We start from the raw sequence: 24,816 nt of genomic DNA on the forward strand, positions 1-24,816 counted from the left end.
CCAAGTGCTCATAGTGAGGTGTTTCACTGCACATGATCTCAATTTCTCAATACATGTACTCTCAATTTCAGGTCCGTTTTTCTCTGGATGCTGCCAAAGCTGTGGGTCAGCATATGCCTCTTCCATTACTTATAAGAAAACCCACACGGTGTATTTCAGTGGTGCTTTTGCTTCACAAATCGTTGTAAAACCTGAATGGATATTTTGCTAGTAATACGTCAGTGATCAGTTGATATCTCTGGAACATCCTAAACTATGAAAAGGTAAAGAAGAATGTTGTCCTCTTCCTTTGTATTTTACAAAATTACCTTTTTCCAGTATTTTTCCGTAAGTTCTCTATATTGCATATGTACAAACTCTATATATATTGTACTGTTTTTAATAAAATGCACGCTTTAGGGGAAGGAAGAAATTAACAGGCATGTTTCTCTTCAGTAGTTAATGTATGATAAATCACCATTTGGATTTGTAAGCATGATTTTATCATACCTCAGCTAAGACTTAGGGCAGCAAATTGTCTAGGATATTTCTTGACTGGCTTATTTAAGTTTCGGTTTACATTGAAGTGCCCAGCTCTTCATGGAATTCATGTCCTCAGTAGATGAATAGCTGTTTGTGTTCTATTAGTTGTGACCAATTAGAAATTGTATGATCAGTGTTGCAGAGAACAAAGACATGGCAACCATTGCTGTTGGAAAGAAAGAAGTCACTAGAGATCTAGATCACTGTGATATCCCATACTATGTTTCTGAATTTGTGGAAAGAGAAGTTGGAAATGACTATGATTCTCTGAGGAAGCTAGACAACCTTATCAATAAGCTATCTGAGAATAAAAAGCAGTTAGAAGAACAGGTAAGCATCATTCTTTCCTCGCTGCCCACCCTTCTGTATATGGTCTGTGACTGATTAAATAACTCAACTACATTAAAGCATCGTATTAATATCTGAAATGGTACTACTGTACATAGTGCAGTGTTTCTGTGTCAGACACAATGCTTCTCTGTGAATGTAGGTCCTTACAGTTTCATCAGAAGTCCCTAAAAGAATTCAGAATGCCTTGAAGAATGCAGAAGATTCTAAAAAGTCTCTGAGTCGGCTTCTAGAGGAAGAAACGCTTCTATCTGAGTCAATCAGTAGCCACTTAGAGAAAGCTCAGCCCTGGATGGAAGAGCTCCATGTACTGATTAGTCAAGTGGAAGAGATTGAACGACACTTGGCCTATCTTAAATGGATTTCACGAATAGAAGAGCTGAGGTGAAGTTTCTGTGTACTGCTTGTGTGTTCTGAGACTAGCTTGTCCATCATTAAAATGTTTTAGATTAGAGAAAGTTTCATTTTTCAACATACAAATGATTATTTTCTGTTACCTTTAATGAATTTTTGGCCTTGATTTTCTTGTATTTTATAGTGATAGCATTCAGCAATACCTCATGACCAACAATGTTCCAGAGGCAGCCAGTACTCTCGCATTCATGGCAGAACTGGATATTAAACTTCAGGAGTCATCTTGCTCGCACCTGCTTGCTTTTATGAGATCCACTGTTAAATTCTGGCATAAAATTCTGAAGGACAAGCTGTCGAGGTAGGAGATGCACTCTCACTCCCTTGTCTTTGCCTTGTGCTGTAAGTGTGTGTTAGAGGGCTTATCTTGTGTTGCAGTGACTTTGAAGAGGTCCTAGCCCAGCTTTCCTGGCCGTTTGTGGGGCCACCACAGTCTCAAGCATTTGGTCTTCCTGCCCCAGCCAGTGCTCCTGATGTGTACAACAACCTGGAGATGCTGTTTTGTCAGCTTCTGAAATTGCAAACCTCGTATCCTTTTAAGTAGCTGTGGTCTATTTTGTCAAGGATAATAAACGTTGAGATATGCACGTTCTCAAGGAGGATTATTGAAGTTTATTCTCCCTAAAAACAAGATAATTTCAATTATGTTAATTTGTTAGTAATGTTAGAATGTTTTTTGTTTGTTTGTTTGTTTAGAAAGTGGTAGGTGCCAAAGTTGTCCTGTCTGGCAGTAGCAACATTGTACCTCCAAGTCATCAAATGTAGTGATCTCCTGGTAGCTGACAGTTCAGGTTTGGTGAGGATGAGGCCTTGCATGCTTCAGTAAGGTTATCCATATTAATGAAAAAAAAATAGAAAAAGGTGGTGTATGTTTTATTTTACACAATTAATGCTTTTCTTAGCCTTATTTGAAATCAGTCTTAATTACTTCAATATGTCCCATCCCAGAAGGAAAAGAGGGAAAGCTAAAGGTGCATGTCTTGGAAGTAGACTGCAAAAAGGGGAGACTTAGAGAAAGGTTTTCCGTGTGCAGCTTCACGAGTCTCCCTTTGAGGTCAATCAGGAGGCACCGCTGCTCCTTCAGTTCCATTATTTTGTGAATTAAGTAAAGCATAGCCAAGGCTCAGCCAAGCAGTTTTTCCTGGAGTGATTGTGACTTTTCTTTTTTATCCTGGAGTGGGAAGATACAAGGCCATTCTGCACAACCCTGGGCTGATAACAGTTTTGATCTCACACACTGGGTCCCTTAAACCAGTTACATGAAAATGGGAAATCATGTTTTGCATTTATTACTCTTGTGAGTCTTTTATTCTTCTTTAACAAGTATGAATAAACGTGTCTGTTGGATAGCCTCTGTGTTTGATACTGATGGTGGTCGGTTTCTGTGTTTATTTTGTGTATCCCTCGTATTTGAGTAATTGTACTGATTGGCTGAAGACAGTATTATGCAATGATGTAGAATTAAGAAATGTTCATTTTTATAAACTGATTTTATTGAAATGATGATGTTGGAAGAATTAAAATGTCTTCATTCATCCTTGACTGTCAAACTTAGAGATGAACTGTTAACCAAACCTAAACAGCTGCCAGAAAAGTACTCTTTACCCCCATCGCCACCAATAATCCTTCCAATACAGATCATGCTGAATCCTCTTCAGAAGAGATTTAAGTATCATTTCACTGGAAATAAACAAACCAATGTTTTAAACAAGGTATGGGAGAAAGCAGTTTTGACTGTTTGGGCTTCTTTAAATTGCTTGGTTAAGCAACAGCTAGATTGCTGTATTTACACTGTGTAGCTTTAACACTTTCTGTCCTGAAATTAAGGTTCTTCAAAACTGTGCAGTTCTTGAGCCTACATAAGCGTGGGCAGATACCAGGATAGCATAGAGAGACCTTTCAGAGGCACAAGCGTTTTCTCTGGGCCAGGTGATATTTCCCCCTTGCCCAGATCCTTTACAAAGTGTTATGACACCCTTAGACTGACTCCTAGCACTTCAGAAGTTCTGAATCATTTTTTCTGTCTCCTTTCAAACCATTTTGCACTCAAAGGCTGTAAAAAGCTGGGGCTTTGATTCTTGGCACTGTGTTTAGCTGCCTTCATGTAAGTGAACATGGTGGATTCTACTGTTGGTATATAAAATGTGATTAGTCTAAAAGTACTGATACATAATTAGTTTCCTGGGTTACATTTATTTTAATTGACATACAACAAGAGATGTCCAGTTTATCAGTTGGAAATTTACTCACTTTTTGTATGAATTACAGTCAAAGACTGAGGATTTTAGTCTGAGAGCTATCACTGGAATACATTTCAATGCATTAATGCTGCAGTAATACGTCAGGAGCAGAGTTTGAGACCTGTTCAGTTGTACTGACTGTACAAGACTGTACGACTTCTGTTAACAGCCTTTGGTAAATGTAAATACATTTGCGATCTTGATAGTTGCTACTACAATCCTGTTTCAAATAATGTTACATATATTAGTGGGGAAGAGGGTTTTTTAGACATGACCAAAATTATTTCATAAGCAAATGGGAAAACGATGTTCAAGAGATGAAATTTGTGAAGAAAAGCAGGTGAACAGCCATTTTTCTAAAAACTTTGTGAAGAAAAGTTTACAGATGATTGAGTGTCAGATCAGGTCATCAAAAACCGCAGACTGAATATTAAGGTGTGGAAACTGAAAAAGCTTAAAGGCATTAAAATGTGAAATGAGAAGTTGATAGATTCCCTGCTTCCAGGGGGAAGGTGGGGTTGAGGTTGGGTACAGTGACAGTAAGAACAGAGCTACTGGGAAGATTTCTCTCAGGAGTGCATCCTTCTCACTGTACTGAGAAATAAAGACAAAAGAAGCACAGGAGGCAATATATGAAGCAGAAAAGAGGAGCCTGTGAGTAAGAAAGCAGTAGAGAAGAGGGAGATAGATGGATGGATGGATAGATAGATAGATAGATAATAAAATTGGAGGTTTTGCTTGAGAAGAAACAGAATAATTGGTTCATTTAAAGCAATTCACATCCAGAAATAAGTCTCTGATGCAACTTTTATGGAAAATCAAAGCTAAATAAAACACCGTGAAAGGCTTGCGTGATCTGAGATCAAGAGAAGGCAGGGGAAGAGACTAGTATTTTTGTAAGTTTGTCTTAATATATATTAGTATAACTTGAATAAATGTTGTTTGGATGCATTTAATAATTTATTTTCTGTTTGTTTTTTTTTTTTAATTAGCCTGAGTGGTATTTAACACAAGTACTCATGTGGATTGGAAATCATGCAAAGTTCCTTGATGACAAAATCCAGCCAATTCTGGACAAGGCAGGATCTTCGGTGAATGCTGGGGTGAGCACTTCCATGGGTTCTATATGTATGAATGTGTAAGTCAGCTTCTGACAGATGCTTATGTGAGCCCACTTCACTGCTTTCACTGAGTATGTGGCGAGACTTCACTCAGTCCAGTAGCAGTTTATGTACATGTTTGCACATGTCAATACTTCCTATCTCTGACATTTTATTCACTTTTTTATTTCAAAAGCTTGAATTCTCTCGTGCTCTGGTAATGCTGATTTTGGAGAAGCTGGCTGCTGATATTCCGTGCCTGTTGTATGATGATACGCTCTTTTGTCACCTTGTGGATGAGGTACTTCTATTTGAGAGAGAGCTATACAGCGTTCATGGTTATCTCAGCAGCTTGCCCAGTTGCATGCATATTCTGTCAGAAGAATCCTGCTTCCAAAGGTGGCTAACAGTGGAAAAAAAATGTAAGATTTGCAATGGGTTTTGTTAGCTTTTATATTGCCCAATCAGAAAGTACGTGTTTGCTTATACAAACAGCCTTCTCAAATAGGATAAGTCACTTGGACAGAGCTGCTACATAAGATGTGTATTTTTGTACTCTGTGATAGTGTCCTAAAAACAAGATTTGATGAGAAAAGTCAGAATGTTACTTCTTTTGTCTTTTGAGCATTTAAAGCATACACTTGGGTCATATGTCTAGATTTACAGTCATGAGCATGGATCCTCTGATTTTATTTGAAGAAGAAAACAGATACTATTATGTATAAGTCATGGCTATTGTAAAAACAAGTAGTGATAGGACCGGGGGAATGGCTTTAAACTGACAGAGGGGAGATTTAGATTTGATATTAGGAAGAAACTCTTCACAATGATGATGGTGAGGCCCTGGCACAGGTTGCCCAGAGAAGCTGTGGCTGCTCCATCCGTGGGCAGTGTTCAAGGCCAGGTTGGACGGGGCTTGGAGCAAGCTGGTCTAGTGGAAGGTGTCCCTGCCTGTGTCATGGGGGTGGAACTGGGTGATCTATAAGGTTCCTTCCAATCCAAACCATTCTATGATTTCTGATTAAAGATTGGTTAGATTCTAATAGTGCTTCTCTAGTTGTGGGACTCTTGCCTCTAAGCTGTATGGAATCCAGTAGGCTTAGTTTGAGACAAACGTATTTATGTGAGATTGGACTTTAAATTGAAATAAGGAAAGGGTATTACGTTTTGAGAAATTAAGAGGAAATATATTGGAAAGGAGCAAGCCAGCTATTAAAAAAACCCAAACAACCCCCTCCAGTCAGCTGTGATGTAGCTGTTAACAGTATTGCAAATACAGATACATTGAAGCTGGTTTGTACAAAGCCAGTCACCAGTAGCTTTTACAACCCCGAAATGTCAAATTCAACTTACTGGAGATAATATAAATGTTTATATATTTTAGAGGGGAGGGGGGTGTGTTAGATTTTTTTCTTTTTCGGTTGTTGTTGTTTGTTTAATGTTTCTCTTTAAAGACTTGAACAATTGACAAGTTTTGTGTGCATCTCAGTTGCTCTTCAGAAAATGGACTCCATGCTTTCATCAGAGGCTGCGTGGGTATCACAGTACAAAGACATCACTGATGTAGATGAAATGAAAGTCCCAGACTGTGCCGAAACTTTTATGACTCTGCTGTTAGTTATAACAGGTAATTACTAGTCTGCTGTTCACTGTAATGAACAGTAAAAGCCGTTCAGCTGACAGACCTCACAGATAGCCACTGTGAACAGTAGTCACCAAATAATGTTGCAAAGTTATGATGTTTGTAATTTGCTAGAAACTTTCCTGTTCATGCTGTAGTTTGGCCAGTCACTCACGTATGAACAATCTTCAGCTTCTGACACATTGACTAAATAAATATAAAACATATTGTTAAATTATCAGCATATTAAAACTTGCTTATACTTGAGAGAATATAATTTGTTACAATGCAGTTATCAAAAAATCCTACTATTCCTTTTGACTCTGTGACAATTTAGAAGCCAGTAAGTAACGTCTGCTTCCTCGGAACAGAACATATAAGAGCAAGGAAGTTTCTTTTTGAATATTTCTTTTTGAAAAGCTTTTATTTAGTGTTGGAAAACTTAAAAACATTTTATTAATGTCTTTCCAGACAGGTATAAGAACCTTCCAACAGCTTCCAGGAAACTGCAGTTCCTGGGCCTACAGAAGGAGTTAGTTGATGATTTCAGGATACGATTAACTCAAGTGATGAAGGAAGAGACTAGAGCTTCCTTAGGATTCCGATACTGTGCGATCCTCAATGCTGTTAACTATATAGCAACAGTGTTGGCAGACTGGGCTGACAATGTAGTGAGTAATTGTTTTACTTGGAAAAATAAAAAAAATGGACTTTGGATGTTTGTTTCATAACAAATATTTTATTTTCAGCACTGTTTCTGCAAGTGTGTTCATAAGAATTCATTACTGCAAAACCAGAATGAGATATACATTCAGATTTCGTAAAAGATGTGTAAATAAAGACAGATTATTGTTGGAGATCTAAGCTGCATTAATTACAGACTTTCTAGGGAATTGCAAAGAGAGCCTGGGGAATGGAATAATCTGAACAGACAAGAGAAGTAATATCCTTTACATGCTTTGTATTGTGAAAAAGTAGTAAGTTGCCTTTGGAGATCTCTGACAAGTATTAAAAGCATTGATGCTGAGGTTTGTGCAGCAGCCTATGCACGATGCTTGAACCATCCCTATGGCAGGTTAGCTTAAATAGATCCAGAGTGGGGATCTGCCTTGCAACACATTACAGGTGCTGTTCAAAAAAGTCACTCACTGATAACTGGTTATTTTGGTACAAGAAATCTGGTGAGGGACTTCTTTTCACAAAGGCATGGAGTGATAGGACCAGGGGAACGGCTTTAAACTGACAGAGGGGAGACTTAGATTAGATGTTAGGAAGAAATTCTTCCCTGTGAGGGTGGTGAGGCCCTGGCACAGGTTGCCCAGAGAAGCTGTGGCTGCCCCATCCCTGGCAGTGTTCAAGGCCAGGTTGAATGGGGCTTGGAGCAATCAGGTCTAGTGGAAGGTGTCCCTGCCCCTGGCAAGGGGCTGGAACTGGATGAGCTTCAAGGTCCTTTTCAACCCAAACCATTCTGTGATTCTGTGATAATAGCCTCGTGGCAGCATGGCTATGCTGTCGCATTTCAGCTTTTCGATGGTTATGGGTACAAAAGGTCAAAAACTCCTGTTACACATGATGTGTGTAAAAATAGGTATTGTGCAATGCAAGATGACAGCCTCCAAATTCTTTTTGTCTTCACAGGCAGCTTTGGCTCTAGCAGTGGATAATCTTGACTTGGCAGGATAGCAGCCTTCATGCTGTACAGCTGTGTCTACCTAAGTGTCTTGATCTGCTGAAAAGCAAACCCAAGAAGTTACCGGCCCATAGTTTTGTTACCATTATGTCACATTACATTCTGATTTCTTTCTGTTGTCAGCCCAGCAAATTTATGATTTAATGAATAATTGTAATTTGTTTTAGAAATAATCAAAGCTTCTAGGTTACATTTGCAAACATTTAAAAGAAAAACAACCGATTTTGTCCTTTTCAAAGCATTCTGCTGTCAATCTTAAAATACCTTTTTAGTATTTCTTTAGCTCTATTCCCATTACTTATTGGCTGTTGTACCTGAAACTCGTATCAATTCCACTAGGACAAACCGCTAGGATTAAACCACCATATTTTGGTTTTCACTAAATCAGAGCCAAGGGAAAAGATAAGAAAGTGTTTTTAAAATCTTTAGACTTTTAAGTTTATAAATGTGTCAGAGAGTGTTTTCTAGAGCTGTGTCTATTAAAGTACCAATGGAAAGTTCCAATGGTAGGGTTATTTTCTGAGGTATTCAGACCTTACTTGTTTCTCTAGTTCTTCTTGCAGCTCCAGCAGGCCGAGCTGGAGGTTCGTGTGGAAAGCAATGCTGTCAGTAAGCTTCAGCTAGGGCAGCTGGCTTCGATGGAGAGCTCTGTCTTTGATGAAATGATTAACCTCCTGGAACGCCTGAAGCATGACATGCTGACTCGCCAGGTAGATCATGTCTTCAGAGAGGTCAAAGATGCTGCAAAGCTGTACAAAAAAGAGAGGTGATTCCATCTGTTTACTCTCTTCCCATATTACAGTATTATTTCCTGTGAAAAATACCAAGGTAAATAAAGGCAGGAGTAGGTAACAGGCACACTTATTTTCCTGAGTAGGAGTGGCACAGGGTAGCAAGTTTGGTAATGTTTCTGTTTAACACTTACTTTATTTTAATGTGTTTTCTAAAGTAGGTCCAGAGTTAGTAGGTGCATTAGCTTAAATACCCTGGGAAGCATTCTGGATCCCTCTAGTTTGGATAAGAATTACTTTCTTTGTAGTAGTACTAAAGAGTTAAGTACAAAGAGGCCTGTAATAACTGTTCTGTCGTCCCAGGCTCACAGGGCTTCTTGAACATTTGCTCTGGAGTAGGATTTCTGAAGTACTTCGTTAAAGGCATACAAATCCTCCATGATTTTCTAGATTAGATGGGGTTTTCTGTGAATGGCATGTTCAGAGATTGATAACTCCAGCATGAGTTTAATATTAAATGAAATTTAAACATAGCAGTAGACTGTGATTACTGTTAGATTTGAAATGGGAAAGGAGAAATCTCTGAACCATTGTAAGTAGGAAAGATTTTTTTTAAAGGATAATTTTACCTGCAGCTGTTGTAATATGAATAATTTCATTGTAATGACTTGTGATGATTTCTTTCAGGTGGTTGTCTTTGCCATCTCAAGCAGAGCAAGCAGTGATGTCCCTGTCAAGCACAGCTTGCCCAATGTTGCTGACCCTGCGAGACCGCTTACTACAACTGGAACAGCAGCTCTGCCACTCACTGTTCAAGGTTTTCTGGCAAATGCTTGCGGAGAAAGTGGATATATACATCTATCAGGAAGTAGGTATCAGCAAAACGTGAGCTCTGCAGTGCAGGTGGGTGTCAGTGACTGCTTTAAACAGTGGATGCACCTCTCTGTGTTTGCAGATAATTATGGCAAATCATTTCAATGAAGGAGGAGCAGCCCAGCTCCAATTTGACATGAGTAGGAATCTGTTCCCTTTATTTTCACACTACTGCAAGAGGCCAGAAAACTACTTCAAGCAGTAAGTAGGCAAACTTCTGATCCGTTGGTATTTCAAAAGTGAATGTGCAGATGAATACACATTCTATGTATCACCAAGAGTTTTTCAGTTAGATTTGATTCACACTTAAAATGTGTGGATCGTTTGGGCTTCCAGTGTTTACAACCAGGAAGGTTTTGATTCTGCGCCATGTACTCAGGCAGCAGCGGGCTGTGGCATGTGGTGTTCTGTGCAGTTAGGATGTCTAGGTAACTTATGGAAGTAATATAAATATCACAGACTTCTGAAACCGGGGCCCAAGAAACTACTCAAAGATGTAATTACAATGCTAAACTTTATTGGTAGAAGAAAGACTACTTTAAACTACGGTCCTGCTCAGAATTGCATAGCAGTCTAGTTGCTTTCATTGATGAGAAGCAGCTGCCTTCTTTGTGGATAGTCATTTTTAAATAGCACTCAGTCATTTAGAGAGTCCAGTGCTAAACTTCTGGGCTAACTGGGGCATAAATCTTAGTGTTTTCAAATCAGTATGGAGCATGGCATTCACTCTTTAACACTTGGAAGGCAAAGATTCCATACTGGCATTTTTAATTGGAACATTCACGTAGCATCTCCAGGTTTCTGTCTTTCTTGAGCACATCACCTTTATAAAGGTAGTTGGTACATATTACTCCCAGCATAAGAGGAAACAGATGCACAAAGGAACCATAAAAAGTAATGCACAATGGGTACACGGCTCTGTCATATTTAGATTAGAAACAATGTGACAAAGACAGGGGATCTGTTTGCTCCCTGATGGTATTAATTAGGGAAAATGTTCAGATTCCAGCAACTGTCTGTTAAACTGTGCTCTTAAAATACACTGAGTAAGAAGGTGCTAATTGTCTTAGGGGAAAACGCAGATAGGGATAGGTAGACAGGTTAAGTGGTAAATTCTATTCTCTATTTGTAATGCTGGTGGAAGAAAGAGTCAAAAGCCATGCAGAGAACTGGGAGGCAAAACACTGATGCTTAGGAAATACACATACATGAGGGAAAAGGCTTAGTGTGAACAAGTACACTGCCTTGATCTAAGCCATACTTTTCAGCTCAATACTTTTGAGCCTTTTCAGGAGTCCATGGGGATGTTTTTGTTAATCACTGTGTGCACAGAATAAAGTGTATTTCATGGGTGCTTCTTATATTAATCCATATAACTTCTTTTTCCCTCTAGCATAAAAGAAGCCTGCATTATCCTGAACCTGAATATTGGTTCTGCCTTGCTTCTGAAGGATGTACTGCAGTCGGCTGCAGACAATGAGACATTCAAGCCAAACCAGCCCTCTGCAACAGCAGCACTAAATGAACTTGGAGTTTACAAATTAGCACAACAAGATGTTGAGATTCTTCTCAACTTGAGAGCTAGTTGGCCAAACACAGGAAAATAAAGACTTCTTCAGCAGTGGTTAAGAGCTTGGTCTATGCTGCTTGTTTCAAACAAAAGCAAAACAAGTATGTTGTAATATGCTTCCTGTTTTCAAAATACTGTATGCTGAGTGACTGGTTTCATCTCATGCCTTGTTGTATTCACCTTTAAAACCACATCAGAATGGGATTCCCTTGGTTTCCAACTGTACAGATCTTTTCTACAGCCACTTTCCCAGTACACTTAAAAGCTAAAACTGGCTTCATCTTGAAGGAGTATGTCTGCCCTGCCAGTGTGTGTGCTTTAAGTACACCTGTGTATGAATGATGTGGGAGCTCTTCCCTGTGAACTGATCTACCTTCACTTGAACACAGATGTTTTACAAATCTACAGCCCAGGTAATAGGTGTTCTGTATTCAAATGTGTATAAACTTGAACAGAGAAGGTAGGAACAAAGGACTATGTTAATGGGTTGTCTTTATTCATCCTAATTATTTTTTTACAACTTTCTCCCTAAAAATTAAATAAATGTGGTGGTGTATTAATAAAAGCAGTTCACAAACGCCACCCCTCCACAAGGTGGTAATCATGAACAAGTTGTTGCCATTGGTCCTTTTCAGGTGGTTGCTCTGACAGGGCCGGGTGAGAAAAAGAGGGTACTGCTTAAATCAGCTCGCCACTGCTGCCAAACCAGGAAAGAAGTGAGCACAATGCCTTTTTTAATACATGTAGCAGACTGAAGCTAATGCACAGCCCAGCTCTCCAGCATCCTTTTCTTCCTAAGACAGAAAAAAAGAAAATTTTAGTCACATAACACTGAGGATTATTATGTTGATTCCTTTCAGAGATTGCAACAGTTACCAAGAAATTGCCCCTAGAACCATGCCATGACATGAGAAATCATTATAATTCCAAGCTTGTTTCACCTACAGTTGTGGTACCACCCCTGCAATGCTGCCTTACTGTTTCACATGTCTAAATCAGGATTTGACCCCCTGGGCCACCTGATGGCATCTCTCTGACCTGAGGGGCAGGTGAGTGAGAGGTCTGCATTGAGGAAACCGCAGAGCAGGGTTTGGGTCACGTTGGTCACTGACTGACCCCTTTAATCCTTGAAAAGCCAGTCCTTTAATTACATAGTTTTATCAAAATGAATCTCAGTCAATTATCCCCTGTGCATATCCCCCACCCAGAGGAGCTCTTTCAGTTAAACTTACACTTCCTGCGCGAATACATCCAGTGTGATAATTGCATTGTCTTCAATCTGTAGATCCTCAGTGGTCAGTCCCAAAGTCTTCAGAGCTAGAGTTAAGGAAAGAGAATTTCCCAAATTAACCTCAAAGACTTGCCTAACAGCTTGAAGTGACCTAGGTATAATAAAAGGTAAACAGGTAACTTAAAAATATGTAACTTTCCTAACTTTCAGGTTGCACATACGGAGATGTGCAGACACATGTAAAATAAACCTGGGTGTAGCTTTGAAACTGTGTCAACGATTCAGTGCAGGTAGAGACAGTGACTCGGTACGCGCCTTCCCTGTGCTGCGCTGCCGTTATGTGGCCTTGTCCCACCACATCCAGCAGGCCGAACATGGCGACCACGTTGTCCTCGCCCATGAGGTTCGGGTACTCGCCCTCGGCTCGCCGCCCGGCCTTCACCTTTTCCAGCGCCTGGATCAGGAACTCGCGTGGCCTGTCTGCAAAGAACCAACGCAGCGCACGGACACAGGGCCCTCAGCCGGAGCCTGCCTGAAGGCCTCCAGTCCCCTCCCTCCGCCCGAATCCTCCCGCCGCCGTTCCCGAGGGCTCTGCAGCCGCCCTGCCCCGCAGCGCCCACCGGGCCTGTGGTAGAGCACTAGCGCGCTGAGGCGGTGCAGCAGCTCGGCGATGCGGTGCCGCTGCAGGTAGTCGCGGGCCTGCTGCTCGCCCGCCGCCATGCCGCGTTGCTGGGACACCGGGCCGTTAGCCCGCCCCGCCCCGGCCTGCCTGAGCTGAGCTGAGGGCGGGCGGGAGCCGGAGCTCATCGCACACGGAGAAACGGGCAACCAGGAGCCGGAGCTGCGGCTCGGCTCGGCTCGCGGGGAGCGAGGCGAGGCCCTGGGCACACTAAGGGTTGCTGACTGCGCAGCCCCGCTCCAGAGGGTGGGAAGTGGGAAGCAGAAACTTAACTCTCGCAGAAGTCAGCACCGGGACAGCAAAGCGCCTCCCCCAGCGCGTTACCGGCGTGCGCCGCAGCCGCGCTCCCGCACAGGGAATGTGAATCGCACGCTGCTGTTTTTAAAGTTTATGCAAGCCTGTCGCCTCCATCCGCATTTCCCGCCGCAGGCGGTGGTGCACGCAGCACCCTCCGCTCCCACCCATCCACCGACCCCTGCCTGGGCTCCCTTGCTAAGGGCGGACTTGGTTAATCCCAGCACCTGCGGGAGGACAGCGAGCTGCTCAGCTGTCCCCTCGTCATTGATTGTGCGTGCTCAGCGGAGTCATAGAACCGTAGAATCATAGCACGGTTTGGGCTGGAAGGGACCTTAAAGCTCATCCAGTTCCAACTCCTGCCAAGGGCCGGGGCACCTCCCTCTAGAGCAGGTTGCCCCAAGCCCGGTCATGACCACTGGTACGATAACGCAAAACCACTCACTAGCAACTAAGAAAGGTCACATTTAACAGTCATTGTTGAGACTTGCAGCACAGCCTGATGAAGAGACACCAAAGAGCCTTTTGTGGTGCTACCCTGTGTGAGTAGGAGAAAGATAATTGTGTCCCACTAAAAAAAGTAAATCAAGCAACTCTACAAAGACATTGCCATCTGCCACCAAATAAAAATAGACAATGATAAATGAGCATATAGCAAAGAAAAGCAGCATTCCTGTGAAAAGTCTAGCACTACGTGTATTGAACTATTTGCCAGAACTAAAATACCACGAGACATTAATAGAATTCACCTTTTTTGATTCCTTAGAGAAAGTGTGGGAGAAAGGCAGCATCCAAAGCTGCAGAGACTGCGCAGCCATGTTCTGCTATGCCCTGTAGTGTTTTAAACCGATTAACCACTTCCAGCCTTAACGAGTGCTGGAGGAACTGTAGGTTCGTAACTTACCTTGCTTGACAGCTTCCTGGCAGTGATGGAAACCTGCATGTCCCAAGGAGTGCAATTCATAGGTACGGCATCTGTCCCTGCACTTGCCTTTTCTATGCCCTTCAATAGGATTTGCAAAGGTTTTGTCCTAAAAAGTGATGGAGAAAGTGCAGATTGAAGTGTGGAGAAGAAAGTAAAGCTTGAGCTGGGCAGAGAGGAGGAACAGAGACATGGTAAATACTTTGAAGAAAATGGGAACCTAAGGGTGGGAAGAGAGACAGGAAAGGAAGAAGCAAGTGAAAGACTGGAGAGAAAGGTAGGAAGGCAGTTTGGGACAGGGAAAACTGCATCTGGCAAAGGAAGTTTCTCCTTTAGTGGTCAACAAAGATAACCAGTATTAAATACGTATGTTGAAGGCTGGAATTCTATGAATAAACACAGGAATTGCAGATTGAGGTATGTTTCTCTGAGGAATGGTTCAAAAGAATCACTAAGAGCAAACCCCAATTTAATTTACAACTAGGAAGAGTATTTAAAAAAAAATCTGTTTCACTAAGCAAGCCCAATTTATTTCCTTGAAAAATGTTCTGGTAATGAACCATGTATTTATTATCTACATCTGGCTCCATCTTTTCTACAATTACCCATCTTGTAGCTGAAGACAGCACTCAGACCCCTCTCCCCTTCTTAATGTTCTTAAGCATATCCTTATACATTGTATGCTTCAGCTCCTGATCGTGTTGGTATCACTCCCCAGCCTCACTCCAGTGTGCTGCATCTTGTACCACGGGGGCCCAAACTGGCCTCAGTTGTGCAGGTGCAGGCTCACAAGGGGTAGGAGCAGCAGGTGACAATGAGCTCCTCTGACTGCTGCCCACGTTCTCACTGCTGTGTGAGGCTGTGGTGCCAGCACAGTGAGGGACCCCTGTCTGATTCATGTTCAGCTCATCCACTGGCCCCTCTTCTTGCAGTCACTTGGTGACACAGGACTGTGCCTTCTGCCCGGGTGTAGGACACTGCATTTGTCTCTGATGAACACAGCGAGGCTCCTGTCAGCCCCATTTTCCAGCCTGTTGAGCTCCCTGAAGGACAGCCCTGCCCCTACTGTATCAATCACCTCCCTACCCCCTATCTGTTGTTACCCATGAGTTAGCAATCCATCCCAGCATCCAGGGTGGCAGTGAAACCCTTCAGCATTATCTGGCCCAGTATTAACCCCTGAGGAATGTTACTGGTAACAACCAACCACCTGGACTTCAAAGAGCTCACCGGCCCTCCAGGCCCTGCTGTGGAGCTGATTTTCCACCCACCTCACAGTCCATGCCATGGATCCCTATCATCTCTCCAATTTACTGTAAGAATACAAAAGCAAATGGTGCCAAAGCCTTGCTAAGGTCAAAGCGAACACCACTCACTGCTCTCTGATCAGTACCTGGAGCCAGTCATTTCATCACAGGCAGCCAGCTGGTTGGTCAGACATTGCTTCCTCGTGGTAAATCCACATTGTTTGGACACGGCTTCTAGGAGAGTTTGTTCCATAATGTGTCTGGGGTTGAGGTTGGGTTGAGCAGCCTGTAGCTCCCTGGGTCTGTCTTGAAAATGGGCATTGCCTTTGCCTTTTCCCAGTCCTTAGAAACCCTGTTCCCTGTGATCTTTCAAGGGTGATTGCAGCCTTGCAGTGATAGCAGCCTGCAGCCTTGAATCAAGCCCAGCTTTCCCCACAGATTGGCATGGATCCAGGGTAAGTAGTCCTTAGCTCAGGCTTCCTCTTATGTGGGTAGCACCTCAGTCCCTAGTCTCTGCCCAAGGATCTGAGCACAGACCTTTTGAGTTAAAACCTGAAGCAAAGGCAGCACCGAGTGGTACCTCAGTTGTTTCCATGTCCTTTGTCACTTGGCACACATTTTACTTAGCCTTCCTTCCACGTCAAGGTACAGAGTGTCCTTCACATCCCTCACTAATTCCAGTTCCAGCTGAGCTTTGGCTTTCCTAGTTCTGCTCCAGCATGCCTAGGCAGCATTTCTGTACTCCTCCAGTGCAGCCCACCCCTGCTTCCACTGTCTCTATACTTGCCTTTTGGATTTGATATCAGTCAGGAATTCCCCATTCAGCCATGCTGACCTTCTTCCATGTCTGCTCAACTTCCTGCATGTCGGGCTGGACTGTTCTTGTGCTTCAGCTGCCTCCCTTGGGCCCTTTAGGGCAGTCTTCTGTGGGATTCTGCCAACAAAATGTCTACAGGAGACAACATTTGCTCCCCTGAATCCCAGGGTCATGATTCAACTTCCTCACTTCCCTTAGAACCTTCAGCTTTGCTTTCAGTCACTGCTGCCAAGGCTGCCACCAGTGTCAGTGTTCCCAGCCAGCCCTTCCTCATGTATGAGCAGCATGTCTAGCAGAGCCCCACTCAGCTTGTGCAGCACTTCTGTCAAGAAGCTGTCCTTGGTGTACTACAGAGGTAGCCTGGATCACTTATGCCTCTGCTGCGGTGCCAGCCCAGCCCACAAGAACAAGAGCCTGCAGTCGTAAGACTAAGCTGTGAGTGGCTTTTTCTTTTTTCTTCAGTCAACTGCAAAATAAAGACTAAACCTGCCACCAAAAATCATACATGGGAAAAATGAAATTATCAGGAAGTAGAAAAGTCCTTCCAGTCACTGTTTCTGAGTCAGAGGTTACAAAAATGCTTGTTTAGCATCAGGAGATACAGTTCTTACAGAACCAGCCACTTCCCAGTTCACTGAAAACCCAAGGAATTCTTATCCTAGAACCATGCTCTTGCTGAAGGCAAAGGAATAAGAAGTTGCTTTGCAGGAGTCTTCATTCTTTGAGATACACAGCAATTTTGTTTAAATGTGGCTCTGAGTCTACAGCTGTTAAGACCACAGATAGTTTTATTCTAGCAGTGTCTGTAGAGTGAGTTCACACCACACAGGGTGGTAGTGATCAGAGACCCATCTCCATTGCCTTAGTTTCTCTGATCACCCCGAGTCCAAAGAGAAACACTGTGAATAGAAAGTCTGGGCATGCAGTTAGGAAGCAAAAGTAAGTGTGGGTTATGTGTCTCCAAAGGCTCATGTTACTGATCAATAGCCTCAGTCTTTTCCTGTTTTTGACCATAACTCCACATGTCTTTTTTAATGGTAGCACTTCAGTCAGTGCTGTGTAAAAGCAGCTACTAGAAAGAGGTCTTGGAGTGCTTCCCGATGTCCGCATTGATTTCAAACATGCACTTGGCTTGGTCTAGGTTAAGGAGCACAAATGGAGCATTTGAATGTTTTTCTTCAGAAGCATCCATGCTCAGGGTGAAGCTGCAGGTCTTGGAAGTCTCTGCAAAGTAACATGAGTGAAAACCAGCTTTCTGCACCTTTTGGTGTCTCCTTGGTGAAGCAGCAAGCCCAGTGTGCTGGTATTACTGCTCAGGCTTTGTGGTCCAAACACAACTCCTAAAGAGAATTAACAAGGAAGGAGTAACTAACTCAAGACAAGTTTAAAAAAAAAAACCCCATAAACACACCCCCCACCCCCCCCCAACCCAACCAAAAAGCCCCAAAACACAGGACAACCCCTCCCCCTCAGCTGATTATAGGGTCAAAAATAAAGAAAAAGGAAAGCAAATAGTTGCAGTTTAAGAGTGGAGCTGATCAGAAGTTTCTTGCATAGGCTGCGCAGAGTACCTTCAGAACTAAGGCAACAGGCCTCTCTATATTGTGTATCTGTGGTGGGAAAGGCTAGAAGGTTGGGCCTGAGTGATCCTTTTCCAGTGACCTGTCTGCTTACCCATGGCACAGCTCTCCAAATCAGCACTATGATGGTGTCTTTTCTGCAGTGATGGTTACTTACCCTGTCACCACCTCCTCCTCTGCCTCAGCAGGGCTCAGGCTGGAAATCAGCTGACAGATATGGGACTTGCAGGGCTTCACTCGTGAGTTCATCGTGGCCATTCACTGTATTTACACCAATGGGCCTTTACACCTGTAGCATTCTGTAAATACACTTTGTTCATGCCAGACAACTGCTCTGGAAAACTGGTCTCTTGCGGTGCCACGTAAACCACATTAGTAACTGCTCCAAGTTAATCAAACCCAGATTCAATTTTGTCTTTCAGGCTTGGGAAGTCTGCAAAGGGACAGCTGAGTGTTGGCATCATCTCAAATCCCTACTGGTGTCTCACCCACAAATCAAGTTCTCCTGCATCCTGACTGTTATTTTTGGCAAGGTCCGCTCTAAACAGGGGAAGCTTCCCTAAAGCTTCCCTTCTCCCTTCTGTGGGGAGAGCAGATGACAGACCAGATCTCAGTCAGGTCAGCCATAAACAACCAAAAACCACACAGAAGAATCCAGCCCTTGTCACTTGTGGTGCATTACAAATGAGAACGAGAGTGTCCACACCATCTACCATGGATTCTCCAATCAACAGGCAAACAGGGACCTGCTGCTGAATTATCACAGCTTTGTCTTTCATCTACATCAGAAAGAATGCCCTACATGAGGTCTGTACTTGTTATGAGTAGTAGCTCTCAAGAGGTACTAAAGGAGCAAACCAGCATAAAAATTTGCATGAAATAAACATTCTTGTGTTCTGAAATCTGAATCCGTTGTATGAATCTCCTCCAAATATTTCTGGAATCAGTATTTGGGATTTCTTCCAGTTGTGAATCCTGACAGATCTGGAAGAGTAAAACAGATACTAGGTGCACACAGCAATGACTTTCTGCTAAAATAAATAGTCCTGTGGTAAAACCAGAAGCACAAAACCTAGAGTGCGACGAATAAAAAGTTACAGTGTGTTCTGCTTCCCTCCGAAACTGGTGGCATTTAGGGCATGTTGGATAACACAAGCAAAAGAGTAAAGAGTACTGCTGCAAGCAAAATACTTGTATAACCAAAAAAGGGTGGGGGAAACCAACTCCAAATAGAGAACAGCTTGTGAATCATTCTAACAAACCTGCAAGCGCTAAAGAATTACTTGGATTCCTATTTGGAAAACAATTTCAGTGGTCTTCGGCCTTTGCCGGCCATGGGCAAGCAACTCGTAACTCACAGCTGCACTATTCCATTCTCTTAGCTGTTGCTTTAATTTCTGTCGGCTGCTAGAAATAGCAAAGCAGCTTACAAATAGAACGTCACTCTTCATGGGACCACTCTATCAGATGTAACTTCAGTATCTGCTGTTGCTCCAGGATGTTGGGGTTTTCTGTACTGGAAAGATAAACTCAGTATTAACGAAAGAACAAGTTTTCAAACTATAGGCAGCGCAGACCAAGGCACAGACTGGACAGTAAACAGGAAGTTCAGGATTAGCTTTTGTGACAGGCATCAGAACATGCAAGGCATCACAGAAAAACCTTTACCTAGAAGGTAAAGTTTTCTCCTCCGAAGACTGTTCCCTGTACTGCAGGCCCAGCTTTCTACCTCCACTGCCAGTTCTCAGTGTATGCATACAAAAATGTAGCTTGCAGTCCAAATGTCTTGATTTTAGAACAGATGATACCTTATTTGTGAGCATCTTCCCTGCAGGAACATGGAATTCTGTATCTTCCCCAGATTCGCAAGAGAGGTTTGCTGTGAGAGAAAGAACTGCAGTCCTCTCTGCAGAGCTGACAATCCAATGGACAATTTGAGTCTCATTGATCTGTTATTGGAACAGGCTTTACACAGAACAGGAATCTTAACGCCTAGATAAAAGTTGCATTTTCAGTATCAACAATGATAAAAAGCCTAGTCTTACATCTGTACTGCCCACTGAAGTGAGAATTCCTAACTCCAGTGGCTGTAGCCAAGTTCATCTACACTGATAAGGAATGAGAAAATGCATTCAGTTAAGCAAAGGAATTGAAAAATGATTTATCAGTGCATAGCCCTCAGCAGCTGATTGTCACCCATGCCCTGGCATATAAAAACAGACATACTGGAGGAACGAATGTCAGAAGTAATCCAGAGCAATTCAGCCCTGTACAGAGCTGGGCAGATCTTTGTGCTACCAGTCAAGTTCTCAGGGCTGGCTATGGGCACAGTGTGTACGATACCTACCATTGTCACTCTGCACAGATGAATAATGACAAACGCATCTGTTTCTTACAAACATATAAATTATTTTATTTACAAAGCCATGTTACAAAAAAAACCAAACAAAACCAAAAACAAACAAACAAACAAAAAAAAAACCCAAAAGAAAGCAAAAACCAAAAAAATACAATCGCTCACTAGAGAATATCTCCAGGCCCGGTGCTGAACCATGGCAGTATCAATCAGATACGTTTGTTCTGGTTTTCCTCTTTTAAACTGTAAGCCATAGAATTTACTATTTACACCTACTTTAGACATTTATTCTGCTTACAATTATCACAAGCATGGAATGAATTCTATTTGATACTGCTAACACATAAAGGTGCAGGACAAAGAATGAAAATACTTAGTGTTACAAAATATGGATTGTAGAAAAGAAATTGGCTGTACAAGTTATGGCATTTTTTTAAATCTTAGAATGATTGGACATGCTTTCTTCAAAAGTCTTCTGGAAAAGGTTCTAAAATCTGTAGTAGGAAAGCACAATATAGCAGGTGCAAATTCATTTCTGTGCAACAACAGTTATTTAATATATCCCATGACTGACCAGCTATGCAAAACCCACAGAGTTTTGTTAAAGTGCCATGGGTCAACAGCATAACAAAATATAAGGTGTAAATAGAAAAATTTCTTTTTTTCTTCTTTTTTTTAAAACAATAGTTCACTGAGAATCAGCAATAATAGAATATGCTGTATAAACTATTCTCTACAAAGGTCGATCAGCACTATGTACAATTGTTACATTGATACAAAAGAAGGCATACAAGTTATCCAAGTCGCTTTTTATGGCTGACGGGCCTATGCATTGCGAATGTGTAACAACCAAAGCTTCTGAGCCTCTATTGCTGGAAACAAATCACACGATTTTCAGGCAAATGGGGGAGAAAAAGAACTACCGAGTGAATGCTACGCTAAGGATGCATTACAGGCTGGTCCAGTTTGTCTCCGGATTTTTTTCCCAATGTTTACTTCCACTTCACTTTGCAGGCTGAAATTTTTGATCCACAGAATTACATAATGACTCTCTGATGATGAAAGAACACCATGGGGTTTTAGTTCACACTTAACTCTCCTCAAATGCTGTCAGGTGTAAGCCAGTTGAAAAACATTTAAGCAGCATTCAAAAGGACAGGCTCCATTTTCCAGCTTTCCAATTAAAAGATGCATGGATAGAGCTAAAGCTTCCTAAAAAGTACAAAATCGCTCCTTCAGTCATTGATTAGCATTATTTCTCAGAAGCAACCACTGGATCTCCCAACCACTGTTTTCCCTCAATGACTAGAAATAGCAGTTCATTGATTACAGAGGATGACTTTGTGACTGAGATTTTTAAACTCCTGCAGTTTTATAACTCAAAATAAATTAAAGGAAAGAAAGAAAATAATCCACACAGCACTGCTCCTACAACTGAACGAGACAAAAATTGTGCAAAAATAACCAAGATATGTACACATTTTTTTTTTCAGTCTGAAGAAATGTACAATAAAAACATAATTCAAAGAACATCTTAAAAATATAAACATTGCTTCAACTTTCCTAAGTTTCATACTGTTTCTGAAACTATGGCGGTCAGTTAGCTCTGAAGTATAGCAAAACATAAATTATTACAAAATTAACACTATAAAAATTTACTTTAAGAATATTTCTAAACTTTTTTCAAAGGGTCCAACCTTGTTTATAATTGCTTCAACTTTTTTAGCCTTAAAATTTGCCTTAAGCCTTCTTTTTTTAAAAAAGAAAGTAGTAATAATCTCCCTATTTGCAGTCTCTCGTCTTCCCCCCCACCCCCCCACCAAAGATGTAAATAAACCAGCATATAAGTGCACTTTTAACACTGTAGAAAGAAAAATTAACTGCTCTGTTCTGTTGTTCCAGTATTGGCTTACTGATTAAAAAAAATCTACCTTTTATTAAAAAAATTATTCAGTAATCCTATAAGAAACACTGTCAGTGCAATTCTATTAATGCAAGTCAATCTGCTCAACTCCTGCCCTTGCAAACCCAAACTGTTCACTGAAGCTATCAAGTGCCATGATCTTGAGGGTCTACAAATCCACCGGGATACAGGGATGTTACACACTGAGCCCCTGATAACGTTAACTACAGTTTGGTGCAAAAACGCGCTCTGCATTGATTGAAGTGGAGGTTCCTTAAGAGCCTGATCCTGGAAGAGGCTGAACACTTAGAATTCCCGTTGAAATTATTAAATGCTGTAGGTACAAAGCACCAGTCAGGATTAGTCCCTAAAGTTGCAGTGCCCCAGCTGTTTGCAAGTTACTAAGAAATGCACTCCATTTTTATCCATAGGACAAGCTTAAATACAGAATTACTGTAATTTTTATTTCATGAAAACATTTGGAGATCCTTTAAATTAATTCAAATCATGATCTGGATTTCTTTTGTTTCTTGGAATGTCCGTTGTGTTCTGGTAAGAAACAAAGGGAGCATTGCAACGCTAACAGCTTTAAAAGGCATGAAACATAACCAAGCAGAACACACAGATCAGTGGCAAATACAAGTGAAAAACTAAACAAATCACTATTACAGTTGTCTGTAAATTTAATTCTCTTTAAAACCACAAATTCATAAAAGGTTAAATCCATCTGCAGGACATAGAAAAGAAAAAACCCTGTGGCGTAGGGCTGCTGAGAGCTAGAGATTATAGGCTGGTTCCTTTTCCTTGTCATGGAAGAGTCCTTATTCTACCAGTCCGGTTTGACGTCTTCTAGAAGAGAAACCAGAGCCAGGTTCAAAATCACAGAATGTCTTCTAGCACAGAAAACTTAATAACATCTGACACAACTCAGAGCAGGAATTTATTTCAAGTCTCTGAACTGAATTCCCTCCTTGTTTACTGATTACATTTAAGGAAAGGAACTGCTTTGAATAAACAGCGTATTTCCTTTTGGCACTGTCTGCTTTTAGTAAGCTTTGGTGAATCCCATGGTCATTAACTTGGTGTATCATTACAAATAAAGAGGAACAATTAAACAGACAACTCTGAAGAATCTTTTCCTCTACACAGCATGTTTCCATGCAGAAGGAATCCCCATACAGCATACACCTTGTCACCTCCCTTAATACAATGATCTAGTTACTCAGTCTTTAAAAAACACCACATACTGAGGTCTTGAAGTGTTAACACATTCAGGCACTATGAAGACAAAAACACTTGATTAGTTACAAACCTAGAACAAGGATAAAAACTGGAGAAAACAAGCTTGTGAAAATTTGCATTAACAGGCACAAATAATTTGAGCATAAAACTACTATTCCCTTAATGTTTGTTAAAAAACAAGTAATTTTTGTAGGGAAAAGTAATATCTTTTCTACTTAAAGCAACAACAGTTGGAAAATCAGCCACGCTTTTCTGTATACAAGCCCCTATTCGGGTTTCAAACGGATGCAGCAACATTCACATTAAACATGAACTGAGAACAATTCGCTGGGTTTAACCTGACCAAGTTTAAGGTGATGGGAGAGAGCAGCCAGGCCCACAAGAGTTATCCTCACACTCCACCAGTCCCCACAGGAGTACCTCAGAGTACAGGAGGCTTCCACAGATGCAGCAAATGACAGAAAGAAACCACTAGTGTGAAACTAGAACTGCCACAGGCACCTTTATCTCACAACTTAGTAATGAGAAATACCCAGTTACAGATGGCAGGTGACTTTCAGAGCACTGCTGCTTTGGAAGGTTCAGAGCACTTAGGTTGGAAGGTGAGCAGGAAGCTGCCTTTCCCAGTAGGACTGCATGCAGGTGACCACGTCTGAACGAGGCTGGGTTGACAGCCTTCTGCAGCTTCCCAAATCCTCACTCTCACCCAGTCAGTCAACCCCATGTGGAATTAAGGACCCCTCTCCCTTCTCCTAAGGGACAACAATCTCCCTTCTTACTCCTCCTGTGCACCAGCAGACAACCCCAACAGGTTGCCTGACCAGGCAGCACAGTGGAGGCAGGCCAGTAACTGCTCTACAAGCACATTTAGCTTAACAGCTGCAATTCTACTTCAACTGCACTGTTAAAAGTCTGTTGTTCGGACTTGTATTCATGAAAACTTGCTTCATTTTCTAACTCTGAACCTCAGCATATAGCAGAGATTGTCTCTGCCTACACACCTCACTTCAACTTGGACTCCCTGATTACCACGGTTATAACATGAACATTAAAAACAAAAGAGCTCATGTTCCTCCAGTAATGTATTTACTGACACAGCATTTACTTGCAGATCCTCTTATTGTTACCTAATTAGTAATGCCTTTTATAAAGAAATATTATAGCATGCTTTTAGACTGAAGTTTTATTTTGAGTCTATTCAGTTACTAGATTGCAGATGAAAGTTGTCAACAAAACAGCTCAGTTTTGTTCTGACAGTGACAAGCATTTATTAGATAGGCAATCATTATTCATGGTTCCAAATACTAAAATCCTGTGTTTAAGTTTAATAACACTTAATACATCATAATGTTTTTTGTATTTGTATTCTGAGCTCCATATTCAGCTACCACAGTGACAGAAACATCATCTGAACAATAAGGAGCTTGTGGAGCTTCAAC

At 41.7% G+C, this 24,816-nt stretch overlaps 3 protein-coding genes across 9 annotated transcripts in view; 1 reads left to right on the top strand and 2 right to left on the bottom strand.

Moving 5' to 3' along the window:
- Positions 1-71: 71 nt before the first annotated feature.
- On the top strand, positions 72-11,165 carry RINT1 (RAD50 interactor 1). The gene is made up of 14 exons (XM_062638248.1): positions 72-263; positions 657-852; positions 1,013-1,254; positions 1,409-1,582; positions 1,660-1,809; positions 2,837-2,993; positions 4,514-4,624; positions 4,818-5,043; positions 6,111-6,248; positions 6,714-6,913; positions 8,484-8,698; positions 9,351-9,531; positions 9,619-9,737; positions 10,930-11,165. The coding sequence occupies exons 1-14, from the start codon at positions 256-258 to the stop codon at positions 11,141-11,143; spliced, it is 2,331 nt and encodes a 776-aa protein (XP_062494232.1). The 5' UTR covers positions 72-255; the 3' UTR covers positions 11,144-11,165.
- A 416-nt stretch (positions 11,166-11,581) lies between these two features.
- Positions 11,582-13,110, bottom strand: EFCAB10 (EF-hand calcium binding domain 10). The gene is made up of 4 exons (XM_062638249.1): positions 12,958-13,110; positions 12,653-12,817; positions 12,339-12,423; positions 11,582-11,900 (listed from the first exon to the last, which is right to left on the bottom strand). Exons 1-4 carry the CDS (start codon positions 13,055-13,057, stop codon positions 11,864-11,866), a joined length of 387 nt encoding a protein of 128 aa, XP_062494233.1. The 5' UTR covers positions 13,058-13,110; the 3' UTR covers positions 11,582-11,863.
- A 7,561-nt stretch (positions 13,111-20,671) lies between these two features.
- The window catches only part of ATXN7L1 (ataxin 7 like 1), a 113,363-nt gene continuing 109,218 nt past the window's right edge, over positions 20,672-24,816 (bottom strand). For all 7 annotated transcript variants that reach the window (XM_062638252.1, XM_062638251.1, XM_062638254.1 and 4 more), the window contains one exon: positions 20,672-22,984. In XM_062638252.1, coding sequence (XP_062494236.1) covers positions 22,943-22,984 — 42 coding nt within the window. In that variant the 3' untranslated portion in view covers positions 20,672-22,942. The remainder of the gene's footprint in view (positions 22,985-24,816) is intronic.

The sequence above is a fragment of the Pezoporus occidentalis genome, unplaced genomic scaffold, assembly GCF_034315485.1.
Source record: "Pezoporus occidentalis ecotype Australia unplaced genomic scaffold, CSIRO_AGI_Poc_V1 ctg56, whole genome shotgun sequence".
NCBI classification, from domain to species: Eukaryota; Metazoa; Chordata; class Aves; order Psittaciformes; family Psittacidae; genus Pezoporus; species Pezoporus occidentalis.

Excerpts from the sequence above, each read along its gene's own strand:
- RINT1 (XM_062638248.1), top strand. Across the intron at positions 6,914-8,483 it reads CAGACTGGGCTGACAATGTA|TTCTTCTTGCAGCTCCAGCA; the intron begins GTGAGTAATTGT and ends TTGTTTCTCTAG. Across the intron at positions 9,738-10,929 it reads CCAGAAAACTACTTCAAGCA|CATAAAAGAAGCCTGCATTA; the intron begins GTAAGTAGGCAA and ends TTTTCCCTCTAG.
- EFCAB10 (XM_062638249.1), bottom strand. The coding sequence starts at position 13,057 with ATGGCGGCGGGCGAGCAGCAGGCCCGCGACTACCTGCAGCGGCACCGC. Across the intron at positions 12,818-12,957 it reads AGTGCTCTACCACAGGCCCG|ACAGGCCACGCGAGTTCCTG; the intron begins GTGGGCGCTGCG and ends GGTTCTTTGCAG. Across the intron at positions 11,901-12,338 it reads GATGTATTCGCGCAGGAAGT|GAAGAAAAGGATGCTGGAGA; the intron begins GTAAGTTTAACT and ends TTTCTGTCTTAG.